The sequence below is a fragment of the Poecilia mexicana genome, unplaced genomic scaffold (genome assembly GCF_051168715.1).
Source record: "Poecilia mexicana isolate PSO_F unplaced genomic scaffold, ASM5116871v1 scaffold_6, whole genome shotgun sequence".
Classification (NCBI taxonomy): domain Eukaryota; kingdom Metazoa; phylum Chordata; class Actinopteri; order Cyprinodontiformes; family Poeciliidae; genus Poecilia; species Poecilia mexicana.
The window spans coordinates 313,039-325,471 of record NW_028263375.1 but is presented as its reverse complement, the minus strand read 5'-3'; the positions used below and the strand labels follow the sequence as shown (position 1 = coordinate 325,471).

The window sequence follows — 12,433 nt, the reverse complement described above, 5'->3', positions numbered from 1 at the left end:
GAAGGTCTATTGATCGTTTAAGCGTTAGGTGGGTAAGTTTATCCTTCATCTCTGTTTGATCTCCAGGCACAGCGAAGCGCTCGTCTCTCCAGGGGGAAGACAAGGCTTCTGCCGGGACCCTCACCCTTCAGAAAGGATCCAACTTTAACACAATGCCAGCCAGCATGACCAAGGTTCACCTCCAGAATGTGGCTGACTACTCCAGCCACACCCTCTCTCTGCGCCGGGAGAAAGGTGCTGCTGCAAAGGGGATCAGCACCGAGCTCCCCGGTGCCAAATCCATCTACATCTGTGATGGCGAGCTCTTCAAGCAGCTGGACGGGGAACTTCCCCGAGGGAACGGGGAGGGCAGCAGCTCGGACAGCACTGGCAAAGGCCCGGGGTACATCATCCTACCAGCTAACAACACAGGTACACAGAAGGCCGCCAAGGGGAAAGATGATCAGACCAGCAAGTATAACGTCACCATGGAACAGCTCCCTCAGAGCAGGCTCATCCATCTGGCCAACTCTACTGCTGGAGAGCCAGTCCCTGGCTTTGGGCTCAAGAGCCTTCCTACTGACCAGGTCAGTGTATCATGTACTGACAGAGACTCACCAGCTCACAATCTCCACAACATGCCCAGAGACTCGCAGACAACAAGCAGCTTGGCAGATGCAGGCGACTCTGGCAACTCCGGGGTGATGTCCAAGAGTGAAACCGTCTCCACACTGTCCATGAGCTCATTGGAGGTAAGACCACCAGACCTGGCTGGGTTTCAGATAGACTCAGAGAACAAACTTATTTCCACTTCCTGTAAGACTTAAAAATCCCAGAAAATTAAACTTTTTTATATATTACACCGTGTACAAAATAATGATGATTCCATTTCTACAACATGTGGAACACCTTGTGTAAATGAAACAGGTGTATTAGTCACTGCAAAAACATAAAATCTAACGACATTTTTTTCCCCATGTTATAAGTTATATGTTATATGTTATATAAGTTATATAACATATTTCCACCAATATTAAGGAATTATTGATTTTAAACTCCTTGTTCTTGCTGAAAAGTTACTTGTAAGTTAGTTTTGTCTTATTTCAAGCGTACTTAGATATTTGCACTTGAAACAAGACCAAAATTACTTTGTAAGATTTTGGTTTTTTGAACAGTATAACAGAGTAAATAATAAAAATAGACCTGACATGTTAGGTCTATTCTATCAAATCTGATAAGACAAGATTTGTTTGTCTTATCAGTTAAATTTCAGATTTATTGATAAAGTCATGTGATCTAATTTACATTTTAAGTACGACTTCCCAGTTTTGGAAAATGTGTTGTTTTTTTTCATCATTTTGTTATTAAGTGTTAACTTAATTATTCATAAAAACAATGCCAGCCCCATCAAAACAACAACCAGACATGCAATGTTGACAGATGTAAAACAGTTCTCTAAAGGCGGCAGTAATGTATCATTTCCACATGCAGGTGCATTGCTAAACCTATCACCTGGAAGTCCTTTCAGAACCAAGACTCTGGCACAAACAGGGAATATGATTTTAGTTTCAACCGTACAGAAACTAAAATCTGTACGGTTGATTACTTTGGGAAATCTAGAGTCCCTGACAGCATGACCAAGCTGGACGGGTAACTTCCAGCCCCTGCCTCCTGCAGGGGTTTTCAACAGTTTTCAACATGCTTGAAATTGTCATTAATTATTTACTGCTTTATATGTGTTGTATAGATATGAGAGAGCAGCTGTAGCAGTCTGTTCTTTACTTCTGGTCATTCAGACGTTGGTCCCTGTTCTGTTAGTGTTTGTGAGGTTTTCTTCAGATGTGTCTGTAAAGTCACAGAACATTCAGAGGTTCTGTTCATCCAGAGGTAGACAGGCGGCTACGGCACATCGGGTAGGTGGCGCAACATTCCTGTTAGGAATAACTATGTCTGGTAATTCTGGAGATTAATCACCAGAATCTCCATGAGGTAGATCAAACCTGTGGATACTTGAGACCTGCTCTACAAGCAGGTCTCTCTTGATATGCACTAATAAGCACAATGGAAACTGTTTTAGCTAACATATGCAGACTTATTTATGTCCACTCTTAGGGTTACAGCCGTTCAGGTGTTTTTTTTCTTTTTTTTTTTTGTTTGTTTTTTTGTTTTTTGGAATATTAAAAAAGGAGCAAACAAGCAAATTTTCTGCAAATAATGTATGATTTAAAAAACATCCCAATCCCTGTTAAATAGTTACCTCTCCCCCACAGTTTGAAACATGGTGGTGGCAGTATCATGCTGGTTGGACTTAATTTAAAAATAGATGGAACTAAATATGAAGCAGCCCTGGGACAATAATAACATCTGGTGGATGTTCTACTTCTGATAGATTGAACTGGCTTTAGTAACCTTGTAAGGACCAGAGGATTTATATATTCCTATGAATCCAGATAGACATGTAAATATGATTAAATATAACTTCTGTAGAAAGAAAATTCATGTACTTAATGAGAAAGGCAAATTATACTGAAATCCTGACTGAACACACAAATGTGGAAATGAGACATTGTTTTTATATTTTTATTGTCATAAACTTTTCAAATGACGAGGTAAAATCTTCAGATGGAATAAGTGGACCAAATGCTTGGAGTGTTCAGAATGATTCAGTTGGTCTGGTGGGGTTAGTTCAATGAAATATGATAATATGCAAGATTTGGAATGTAAAAACTGAAAATATCATCCTTTCATCACATCTTCTCATTTTTTTTGCCTCATAATCCAGAGAAATCAGCATTTAACTTTAACCAAGTTGTTGTTTATCCTGCATCAGTCATGAATGATGCAGCATCTGTTATTAAACATAAACTAATCATTAATACAAGCAGCTGAAGGAACAATTAAGTTCTATAATTGCTTTCTGGAATAATTTATTGTGCCTCATAACAGCGTTAGAGTGAGAAAGGATTCCCAGCTATGATCATCATATGACGCAAACATTAAACTGAATAATCATTCCAATACTTAGAAGTATCATCAATTGTTGTCAAAACATTTCATGTTTTCATCACTTCGGTCATCTCCGAGATGATGCATACCACAGCTGCTTGCTTCCACTCATATTGAGAAGCCCATGTTAGAGGAGCATCTGTAAAAAGGTTAGTTCTCTGTGAGCTCGCGCTACAGACAGCAGCATGTGGATGAGACGCCACGCCGATCAGCACAAAGTGGCTCAGACATCTGCCTGCTGGTGTCTTTTCACTCCGGGGCAAAACACACTTCCATAATGGCGTGAGAGGCAGCAGCTGCCAGAGGAAGCAGGCAACCTGAAGGTCAGGCCTTCCTTCAGCTCTCTGGGACAGCTGACCTAAAGGTCATTCGGTCACAAGCTGTTTGTTGAAAACGTGTGCCAGCGGGGTCTGAATAACCAACAGCAGAGCTCGCTTCGTCCCCCATGACTCACTCCTGTTAAGCCCAGGAAGACCTTTTCTAAAGCGGTTCATGTGGAGCTCCACTATTAAACACTTGAGTATTTCTGCTCACAAGGCCTCCAATATCTAGATGGAATTTTAATCTCTCTGTCTCATCTCCCCCCAGAGACGAAAATCACGCTATGCAGAGCTTGACTTTGAGGTAATTGTAGTTTCTTTGCTTCCTACAGAGATTCTGAAACTTGCACCAAAAAGCCTGATGTCTGTTTTAAAGACCTCTACTTTTTTTAACTACATTTATTTTCCAGAACTGATAGTAATGTGCAGAGTAGGAACGTTTAATGTGCAGAGAAAGCAGAAGTAGAACTGATGGTACTCTGTTCTATTAAACTTGTACGTAACGTGCAATGTTCCTGTGTAGAAAATAATGCACACCCGGAAACGGCACCAGGACATGTTTCAGGACCTGAACAGGAAGATTCAAAGTGCAGACAAGGATAGAGAGTCTCCACCTGTTGATGCCAAAGCTGTCAAAAGATGGAGTGTGTCCTCTACCGGCAGCGACAAGACCAACATGAGTGTAAACAGTTTGATTTTATTCTGCCCCTTCCCTTCTGCTATACTGAATGTTTCCCTTTCCCTCTAACCATTAGCACAAATTAACACTGACATTAGCTCTCCTGTTTAATTGTCAATGCCTTGGTTTTCTGAACATGGTGGTTTATCGTTCTGTGTTGTTAGAATCAGAATAAATGAACTGTGGCTTCAAGCTGTGGGTGAGCATATGTAGCACTTCCATCAATACCAAATGCTGAGTGTGGAGATCTGATTGTAGTGAGTTTCGTTTTGTCACATTACAACCACAACCTGCCAGTGGAAATGTATTAAGATTTTTTTTATTATTGAACAACACAGACAATGTGTAACTAGGGAAAGAGAGGAAAAGGCATGGTTTTTAAATAAAAACACTATTTCAAAACAATAAAAAATCTTAAAAGTGTGACAAATGTTCTTAAACTGCCCCTTTTAATTTGACACATCCAGAGGTTAGAAGCAGTTGCCCCTTCAGTTCATCTATAGGATCCAGCAGTGTTTACACAGGATGAGTGCAGATATTCTCTGAGGTTTTTTACAGAACACACCTCAAAGCCCCAGTACCGCCTGCTCACTGTTAGCGCTCTGCTTCACCTTAACCTAACATTACTACCAGGTGGGTTCACATCACTGCTGACAGATTGAAACAATAAAAATAAAACCCAAGCAACCGAAACAGTCTCTGTGGCCCAATAGTCACGAAACTAAAGAGCCTGAAGGTCTGTCCCTGCTAGTGTCTCATAAATAAAAACTCCCTTAGTTTCTCGCATCCAGCAGAGATGTGCAGAGCAGCGACTACCTCTTCATGCAGGGCCAGCCTGATTGCCTTAGGCAGAATCTGATTTAGGGCCCTCGCTTCCTACTAAGAACATCAACATCACTAACAGTTTTTAAATATAGATTTAGTGAAGTCTGTGAGAGAGGGACCAGGTTAATTAGCCAAGCTTAAAATCAACCACCAATTATTGGCTATTATTTGCTGTGATGTATTTGTAAACAAACCAAGTTCGAACACAAAGATTACAGATAGCTTCAGATTCCAGCCATGGTAACACAACAATCAAACTATCAAGATGATTCTGTGCACTTTTACAAAGTAAACTTTTGAATTAAATCCTAAATGTAATTTTTTTTTTATCTCTGCTGAAACCATTAAATAAAATTTGATAGTATTGTTAAATACTTATTTTTTCTCATTAAACAAATGCTAAAGTTTTATATCTGTGGTCTCTGTCACAATTCAATCATTTATATTGGCCCTAGACCTTCAGTAGAAGTCTGATAGATTTTTTTAGGCAGACCTATGAAAACACTGTTGCAGTAATCAACTAAAATTAAATGCATGGATGTTTCTCAAGATCTTGTTGAATGACAAAATCTAATAAAAATTATTTATCTCTCAGCATCTCAGAGATCTAGAATTGTAAGACTAACATTGAAAAATATGTAGAGTTAACCCCTCTGAGCTTTTTTGATCTTTAAAGCATTCTGCAGCCAGGTTGCTATGGAGATCAAACAGTGGGATATTATTAGGGGTTATTTAGTAAAAAAGCAGCAAATTTGCTTATTTCATAGCAAACTTAATCTCTTCTCTGGTCTGTTTAACAACTACAGTCTCAGATCTACACAGCCCTCCAGCTCTGACAGCAGCAGAAACAGCAACATTATACCTGTTGGGGAAAACCTAGATTAAATTTGCTTTGCATTGTCCCCACATGATGACAATGATACAATATGATCCAATAAAATATTAGATTATTGATTAATATGAGTTTTTGCTATGTTGTTGTGTGGTGTTTTAAGATCTTGTTCAGTGTGCCCCTGTTTAACTTCAAGCCCCCATCCCTCCAAAGGTCTCTGCATGGCCCCGACATTCAGTGATTAACAAAAAACTAATTTAAATGTACATAAAAAAAATATTGTGTCATTATTATTGTCATGGTGTGGTGAATGGGAGGTGGTGAGGATGAACACTGAACACTGAGACCCAGGTTGTGAAGAAAATGATGAATTTAATGATGAAAGCTCAAACAGTCCAATACAGGCTTCACGGCATAGAGTATACCACACAACTAATTACCGGTAGCAATTGATACACAGAGGACTGAAAACGAGAGCTAACGCAGTCCAACTGGAGAGCATAGATGTTCGACAACAACTACTGACATTAGACAAGGACCCAACAAGAGACAAAGGACACAGGTGGACTTAAATACACAGGGAGGGTAATCAGGAAAACTAGACACAGCTAAGATCAATCAACAGGGAGGACAGGACATCACAGAGACTCACAGGAACAAGGACACAGACAAAACCAAGAAATAAATACACAAAAACACAGATCGTCACAATTGTTATTATAATTGCTTTGCCTTTAATTATTAAATGCTATTTTTTATTCACGCTATTTTATTTGAAAAAGGCAACTTCACTTTGCAGTTTTTAAGACCTTTCTGAGTTTTCTGCAGTTTTAAGAACAAAGAAGAATAAAAAATAACTGTGTATGTGAGGTCAGTCTCTACCATTCAAGTCAACAAAGAGATTAGAATGTAAACCTGAAAGAAAAAGAGTAGGCCTGGAGGAGTCATAGGAAGCAAGGGGTCAAGCATATATGGCTATTCCTGTCATGATAAATTTTGCTGGATCATAAATCGTCTCAAAAATTATTGCAATAAATAATAATGTTGTTTGACATCATTTTCAGGTAATAGATCAATAATGGCATAATAATGCAAGTTCGCTCTCTCAAAGATTAATGAGCTTTAATTTTTTACAGAACATTTCACACTGAAACAGGAATAATAAAACATAACCAGAATCAATAAATATAAATGTAGTATAAACCACACACAACCACAGCCATAAATAAAATAGACTATGACATTTTTGTAAAATAATTTCCCTTCAAAAAATATTAATCCTTAAAATGGAAATTATTGACCTTATTTTATCATGCAATTAATTAATTGTTCATTGCAACAGTCTTATATATGCCCCATTTGTTTCAAATTTCATTGCATCTTTCTTTCTGGATTCTTAAAGGGCATGTTAGTTATTTTCATTTTATATAAATACTGATAAATAAATTCAGTTCTTTTTCATGCCAATTTTCTCAAAGATTCACAGATTCGCTTTATTTTTAACTTTAGACTATCAACATAAAATTAAAAATAACTATCATTCTGCTTAAGAGTAGTCCTTAAGATCATACATGAATGAGGCATAACATTATGACCGACAGAAGAATGGACACTAATTATCTCATCATAACAGCTTTGTGGCAAGTAGACCTTCAAATTCAAAAATTCTTTATTAATCCCAAAGGGAAAATAAAAGTTATTGTAACTCATATTAATTCAAATTCTTCAAAGAGTTATTGTAGACAGTAATGGCTGTTGGCAGGAAAGATCTCCTGTAGCAGTCTGTAAAAAGCCTCTGACTGAAAATACTGTGTTTGTCTAAGACAGTCTCATGAAGAGGATGGTCAGGGTTAATTTTCTTAATTTTATGTAAAATCCTTCTTTGCATCATCATCTGCAGAGGTTCCACAGTCGTCCCCAGAACAGAACTAGAACAGAACCAGTCTTTTTATCAGGCTGTTGAGCCTTTTTATGTCCCTGGTTCTGATGCTGCTGCCCCAACAGATGACGGATGAAGAGATGACGCTCTCAACAACAGACTGATAGAAGATCCGCAACATCTTGTTGCAAATCTTGAAGGATCTTGGCTTCCTCAAGAAGTCCAGTCTGCTCTGTGCTTATAGATGCTTCACTGTTGCGTCTCCAGTCCAGTCTGCTGTCCAGATAAACACAGAGGTATTTAAATTCCTCAACCACCTCCCCTTGGAAGTAGGGTTTGGTCTAGCCCTGTTCCTCCTAAAACGTACAATAAGCTCCAATTATTAGGGCAGGAAAAACATCATAAAGATGTGAGCAAGTTTGAAAGGGAGCAGAGCGTGATCACCTGCAGATGCAGATGTTGTCTGGTGTCCGTGTTCTGCAGTGTGCAATATCTACTAAAGAAGGTTCATGAAGGCCCATTGAGGCACATGAGGAATGAAGGCTGGCCCATGAGGTCTGTCTCAACAGTTGAGGGAGTGTAGCTCAGAGTATTAACGAAGATTCTGACAGAAATTTGACAGAATATCAGCACATTAAGATCTCGGGCCAACTCGACCTCTGTGGGATGTTATATACAAACAAACCGATCCTCTTCCAGAACTTCAAGGATCTGAAAGCATCAGCAGAGTTCAACACACTAGCAGGAAGGTCATAATGTTATGCCTGATATCTCTACACAGTATGTCTATATTTGCCTCAGCTGTCAACCCAAATTGTTTGTAAAATGTTGGTGTTCTGTCACCTGGTGCAACTTATGTGGCTATCAAACATTAAATCAAAACAACATATTAAACATTCTTATATTTGTTGTGGAACTGACGTGTTAGAAGTGTGACCCCACTGCCGCCCTGAGTTTTTAGGGCTCTACAAACCTGCAAGGAGCCCATGGTCATTATGCTGAATGACACCAAACAACCAGCACTGCCTCTCTGCTTCTCCTGTTTCATTATTAACCAATTCATTACATCACTTGTAGAATTTTGTTGAATTGACTCTACAAGGAAAAGGGAGGTTTGGAGGGAGGGACATTCATGCCACTTCATGCTTGCATTGAGCTCCTTTACTGGAAAGCACATATGCTTTCCTTATTATTCATATTTTAGTTGATTCACTGAAAACAATTTTTGTTTTTTTGTTTGTTTTGCAAAAATATAGCTCTAATTTCCATAACCACCATTTTCATTGAGATAAGATACATTTATTATCCTGTCTGTAGGTATTGCTAAATGAGTTTATGGTGCTGTGAAAAGTATTTGCCTCTTAACAGGTTTCTTCTGTTTTTGCTTCCTTGCCACCATCAATCAAAGACAAACTGAGTTAAAAATAAAATCCTGTTTTCAGATTATTCTTTCTTTTATTGGGGAAAAAGCCAAAGTAAAATTCCATATAGAAACCAACCTTGGTATTTGTGAAAACAAATTAAGAACTAGTTGTTCCACTGTTTGGAACAGTGTGCATCCTGTTACTCAACCCTTCAAAAAAAAGGGGGAAAAAGACTTTGATTTTGTCTCTACACACACACACAAACACACCCACACACACACACACACACACAGAGTTGTGAGATGGGCCTTTGTGTTCCCTTTGATCAGCAGGATTGATTGGGGTAACTGTAAGAAAAACAATAAAGTCATAATATGTGTTGATTGTGACTAATTTGTAAAAGCAATAGTATGCACCATCTCTGTGTGAGAACTGCTGGACAAGTTGCTGCTCTAGCCTCCTCTCTGCTCTCTTAGCCAATCTCACTGAGGTTCTCTGGAGTCCTCAACCATTACAAACGACTTTCCGAATTGATAGATGTTGACTTTGTTTTTCATCTGTTCTTGAATTTCTATAGTCCACACTATATTGTCCCAGGTTGGTGTAGATATTTATTTCCCTTTAATAAATAAAATAACTTGCAAATGTTTTTCTTTTTTTTTTCTGAAAGGTTACCTTTGTCTGATGGTAAAATTTGTGAGATGATCTGGAACATTTAGTTACAAAAAGCAAAAACTGAAGAAATCCATTCAGTCTTCTTGCACTTTACATAAGAATTAAGGTAGAAACCTTAAGTTGATGTAGTTTATATTGAGTTTATATTATGAAGTAACTTTCAGGCCACCGTCAGTGTACAGGAGCTGACAACCTGCCTGTTTTCTTCTTTCCCACCTGAACCAAATGAAAGATTCATCTGCAGCACCTTATGACATGCTGAGAACCAGATTCAGTCATTACTTTAACTGTGCTCCAAAAGAGACACATCTGAGACATGCAGGATGCCAGCTCTGGGACGCTGGAGTTGGCCACTTCTGCTTTATTCAAATGTTTCTCAAATAAAATAAGGTGAGTTGTCTCATTGTGTCCTTTTCTGCAGGATAAGCAGCAGACCCCCAGTAAGAGGGTATGGGAGGGCATCCGCAAACCCCACTCGCCCCCTTCCTGGGTGAGGAAGGAGCTGGAAGCGGTGGCGGCGTCGCCCCTGGAGCTGCAGACGGTGGAGTGGGAGAAGAGCAGCGCCACCATTCCCCTGGTGGGCCAGGAGATCATGGACCTGCAGACAGAAGTGTGACCAGGGCCTCACACCCCGCGGCTCCCTGCCATCTTCAGTGCTGTCACCACACACACTCACACACGCACACTCTTGCACACTGCCATGCTCAATACAAAATGAAGTGGAGTCCTCTGCAGGGACTTAAATCGGAGGAGGGCTGAGGACCAGATTCACAGGGTTGGAAAATGGAGTTTGGAGCGAAGAGGAACATGGCGTCTCTTTTTGTTTCATTTGATACTTTGATGTGGCCGAAAAGTGGATTGTCCGGACAACAGTCAGCTGACTCATAACAAGAGACTGAATGCTTCTACGTGTGCATCATCCAGATGTTCTAAACAGCATATCCATGCTTCCCCTGTATTCAACTGTTACCATGTAATAATCCTGATGTGTCTCTTGGCTAATATTGAGGCTGTCCTGATGGAGGCTGATGCCTCTCAGTGACACTAAACTGGGTTTAAGGACCTGGACTGGTCCCAATCTGCTCCTCAGTACCGATCTGGGCACAGTGATTTGAGCATGCTGAGGTGAACAGGACTGACCTGACGGAGGATAAAAAGCAGGGAGAGTTCAGAGACTGTGGTGTGGGCGGGGCATGTGGGCTGCTGGCCCTGATTGGCCCGTATCATCCAGTAGGAGCCTAGCTACTTAGAATTCATAAAGTAAAGACACCCTGAGAAGAACAAAGCTCAACATGTTGGCAGTCTGGAAAAGTGAACCGAAAAGACCCTTGTGTGTGCGTGCATGTGTGTGCGTGTGTGCCGTGAGAAGCACATTAGGACGCGGCTCTACTTATATATGACTCATTGGTTGACGGTGATGACATCCAATGAGGTCATCAGACGGTGTGTGTGTGTGTTGTGCGTTTGTGTGTGTGCAGGCTGCACAGAGGGGAAGCACAAGGCTCACCTGGAGTCCTGATGTATAGCATTGTAATTATTTCAACAGAGTTCTACAGAATGGATTTTAGCCTATAAATATCTTTCTTACTGTGCTTGAGGATAGTTGTTCTCATTATTATGAATATGAACATGATTATTCTGATACTGATAAGCCCCCACCCATTGACCCACCCATCACCCCCTCCCTTGACTCATCAGGGTACTGGACTACAAGTGTTCTGTATCGCTATGTAACTGTGTGTGTTTTGATATCACCACTGAGTCATTCAGATATGTGTTTGTCTGTCACCCCCTCACCCCCTCTCCCATAACCCCATGAAGCCATCCTTACCTCCAACACAGATCTCCCCTCACCCCCCATCCCCAGGTCATGCACCCTACTGCTTTTTTGTTGATGTACAGTTTTCAGAGCACAATATGAATGTGTCTTATTTCTAATAAAAGCATATCTATGTAATGAATCTTTCTGTCTGTTCCCTAATGATAAAGGTGCCTTGCTAAAGTCTTCAGACCTCTAAAACTTTTCAGTTTCCTAGAGGTGGGCGGATCGATAAAAGATATCAATTATATCGATACCAAAGTATCAATATTGGATCAATACCAGTGTGTTAAAATCAATACTTTAGTTTTAGATTCCATTTTCTTTTTGTATTATAGTTTCTCAACTCAGTATTTTTTTTATTTGCTCTCAAATGGTTATTTTTTGCACCTTATTTAGAAAAAATACACACAACTCATGTTAATGTGATATTGTTTTATAGATGCCAATAAACTTTGTCCAAATTCTGTCCAAGGTTTGAACAAAATAATTCCAAGTAAAAACCACAGAAACATTTAAATGTCAGTAATTATATTACAAATTTAAATAAAAAGTGTCTATCAGTATTAGTGATACTGGCCAAATATTTCCTTGGCATCAGATCAATACCAAAGTATGCAGTATCACATACCTCTACTACTTGCCACAGGACTACTACAAACATAAATTTTTTTTAAACATTTTAACTGATGGATGCAAACAAAGGAGTGTGTAACTGATAAAAGTGGAATGTAGTAAATAAAAATCTTTTCTTGCTCGACTGTACTGTACATTTATATTCAGTACAATACTTTGTACCCCCACCATTGTGGCAAATGTGTGTGTGTAATGGATGGTTGTAACTGAAACTGCAATTTCGTTGTCTTTCTGACAATGACAATAAATTCTTCTGATTCTGATTCTCAAATATAGCTGAAGCTCAGATTTGGTGAATATTAATATCCAAGTCATGTCACAGATTGTGCTGGGTTTAGGTCAGTACTGAACATGAACATGTTCTGATCTAAACCACTCCTCCACACTTAACCCTTAGTCCATCTCCCCATCAATTCTGA

At 39.5% G+C, this 12,433-nt stretch overlaps 1 protein-coding gene across 1 annotated transcript in view; it reads left to right on the top strand.

Moving 5' to 3' along the window:
- adgrb1a (adhesion G protein-coupled receptor B1a) overlaps positions 1-11,516 on the top strand; it is a 107,404-nt gene extending 95,888 nt beyond the window's left edge. Inside the window, exons 27-30 of the mRNA XM_088006704.1 lie at positions 67-731; positions 3,574-3,609; positions 3,829-3,936; positions 9,981-11,516. Of these exons, the coding sequence (XP_087862830.1) occupies positions 67-731; positions 3,574-3,609; positions 3,829-3,936; positions 9,981-10,175 (1,004 nt within the window). The 3' untranslated portion in view covers positions 10,176-11,516. The remainder of the gene's footprint in view (positions 1-66; positions 732-3,573; positions 3,610-3,828; positions 3,937-9,980) is intronic.
- Positions 11,517-12,433: the final 917 nt, after the last annotated feature.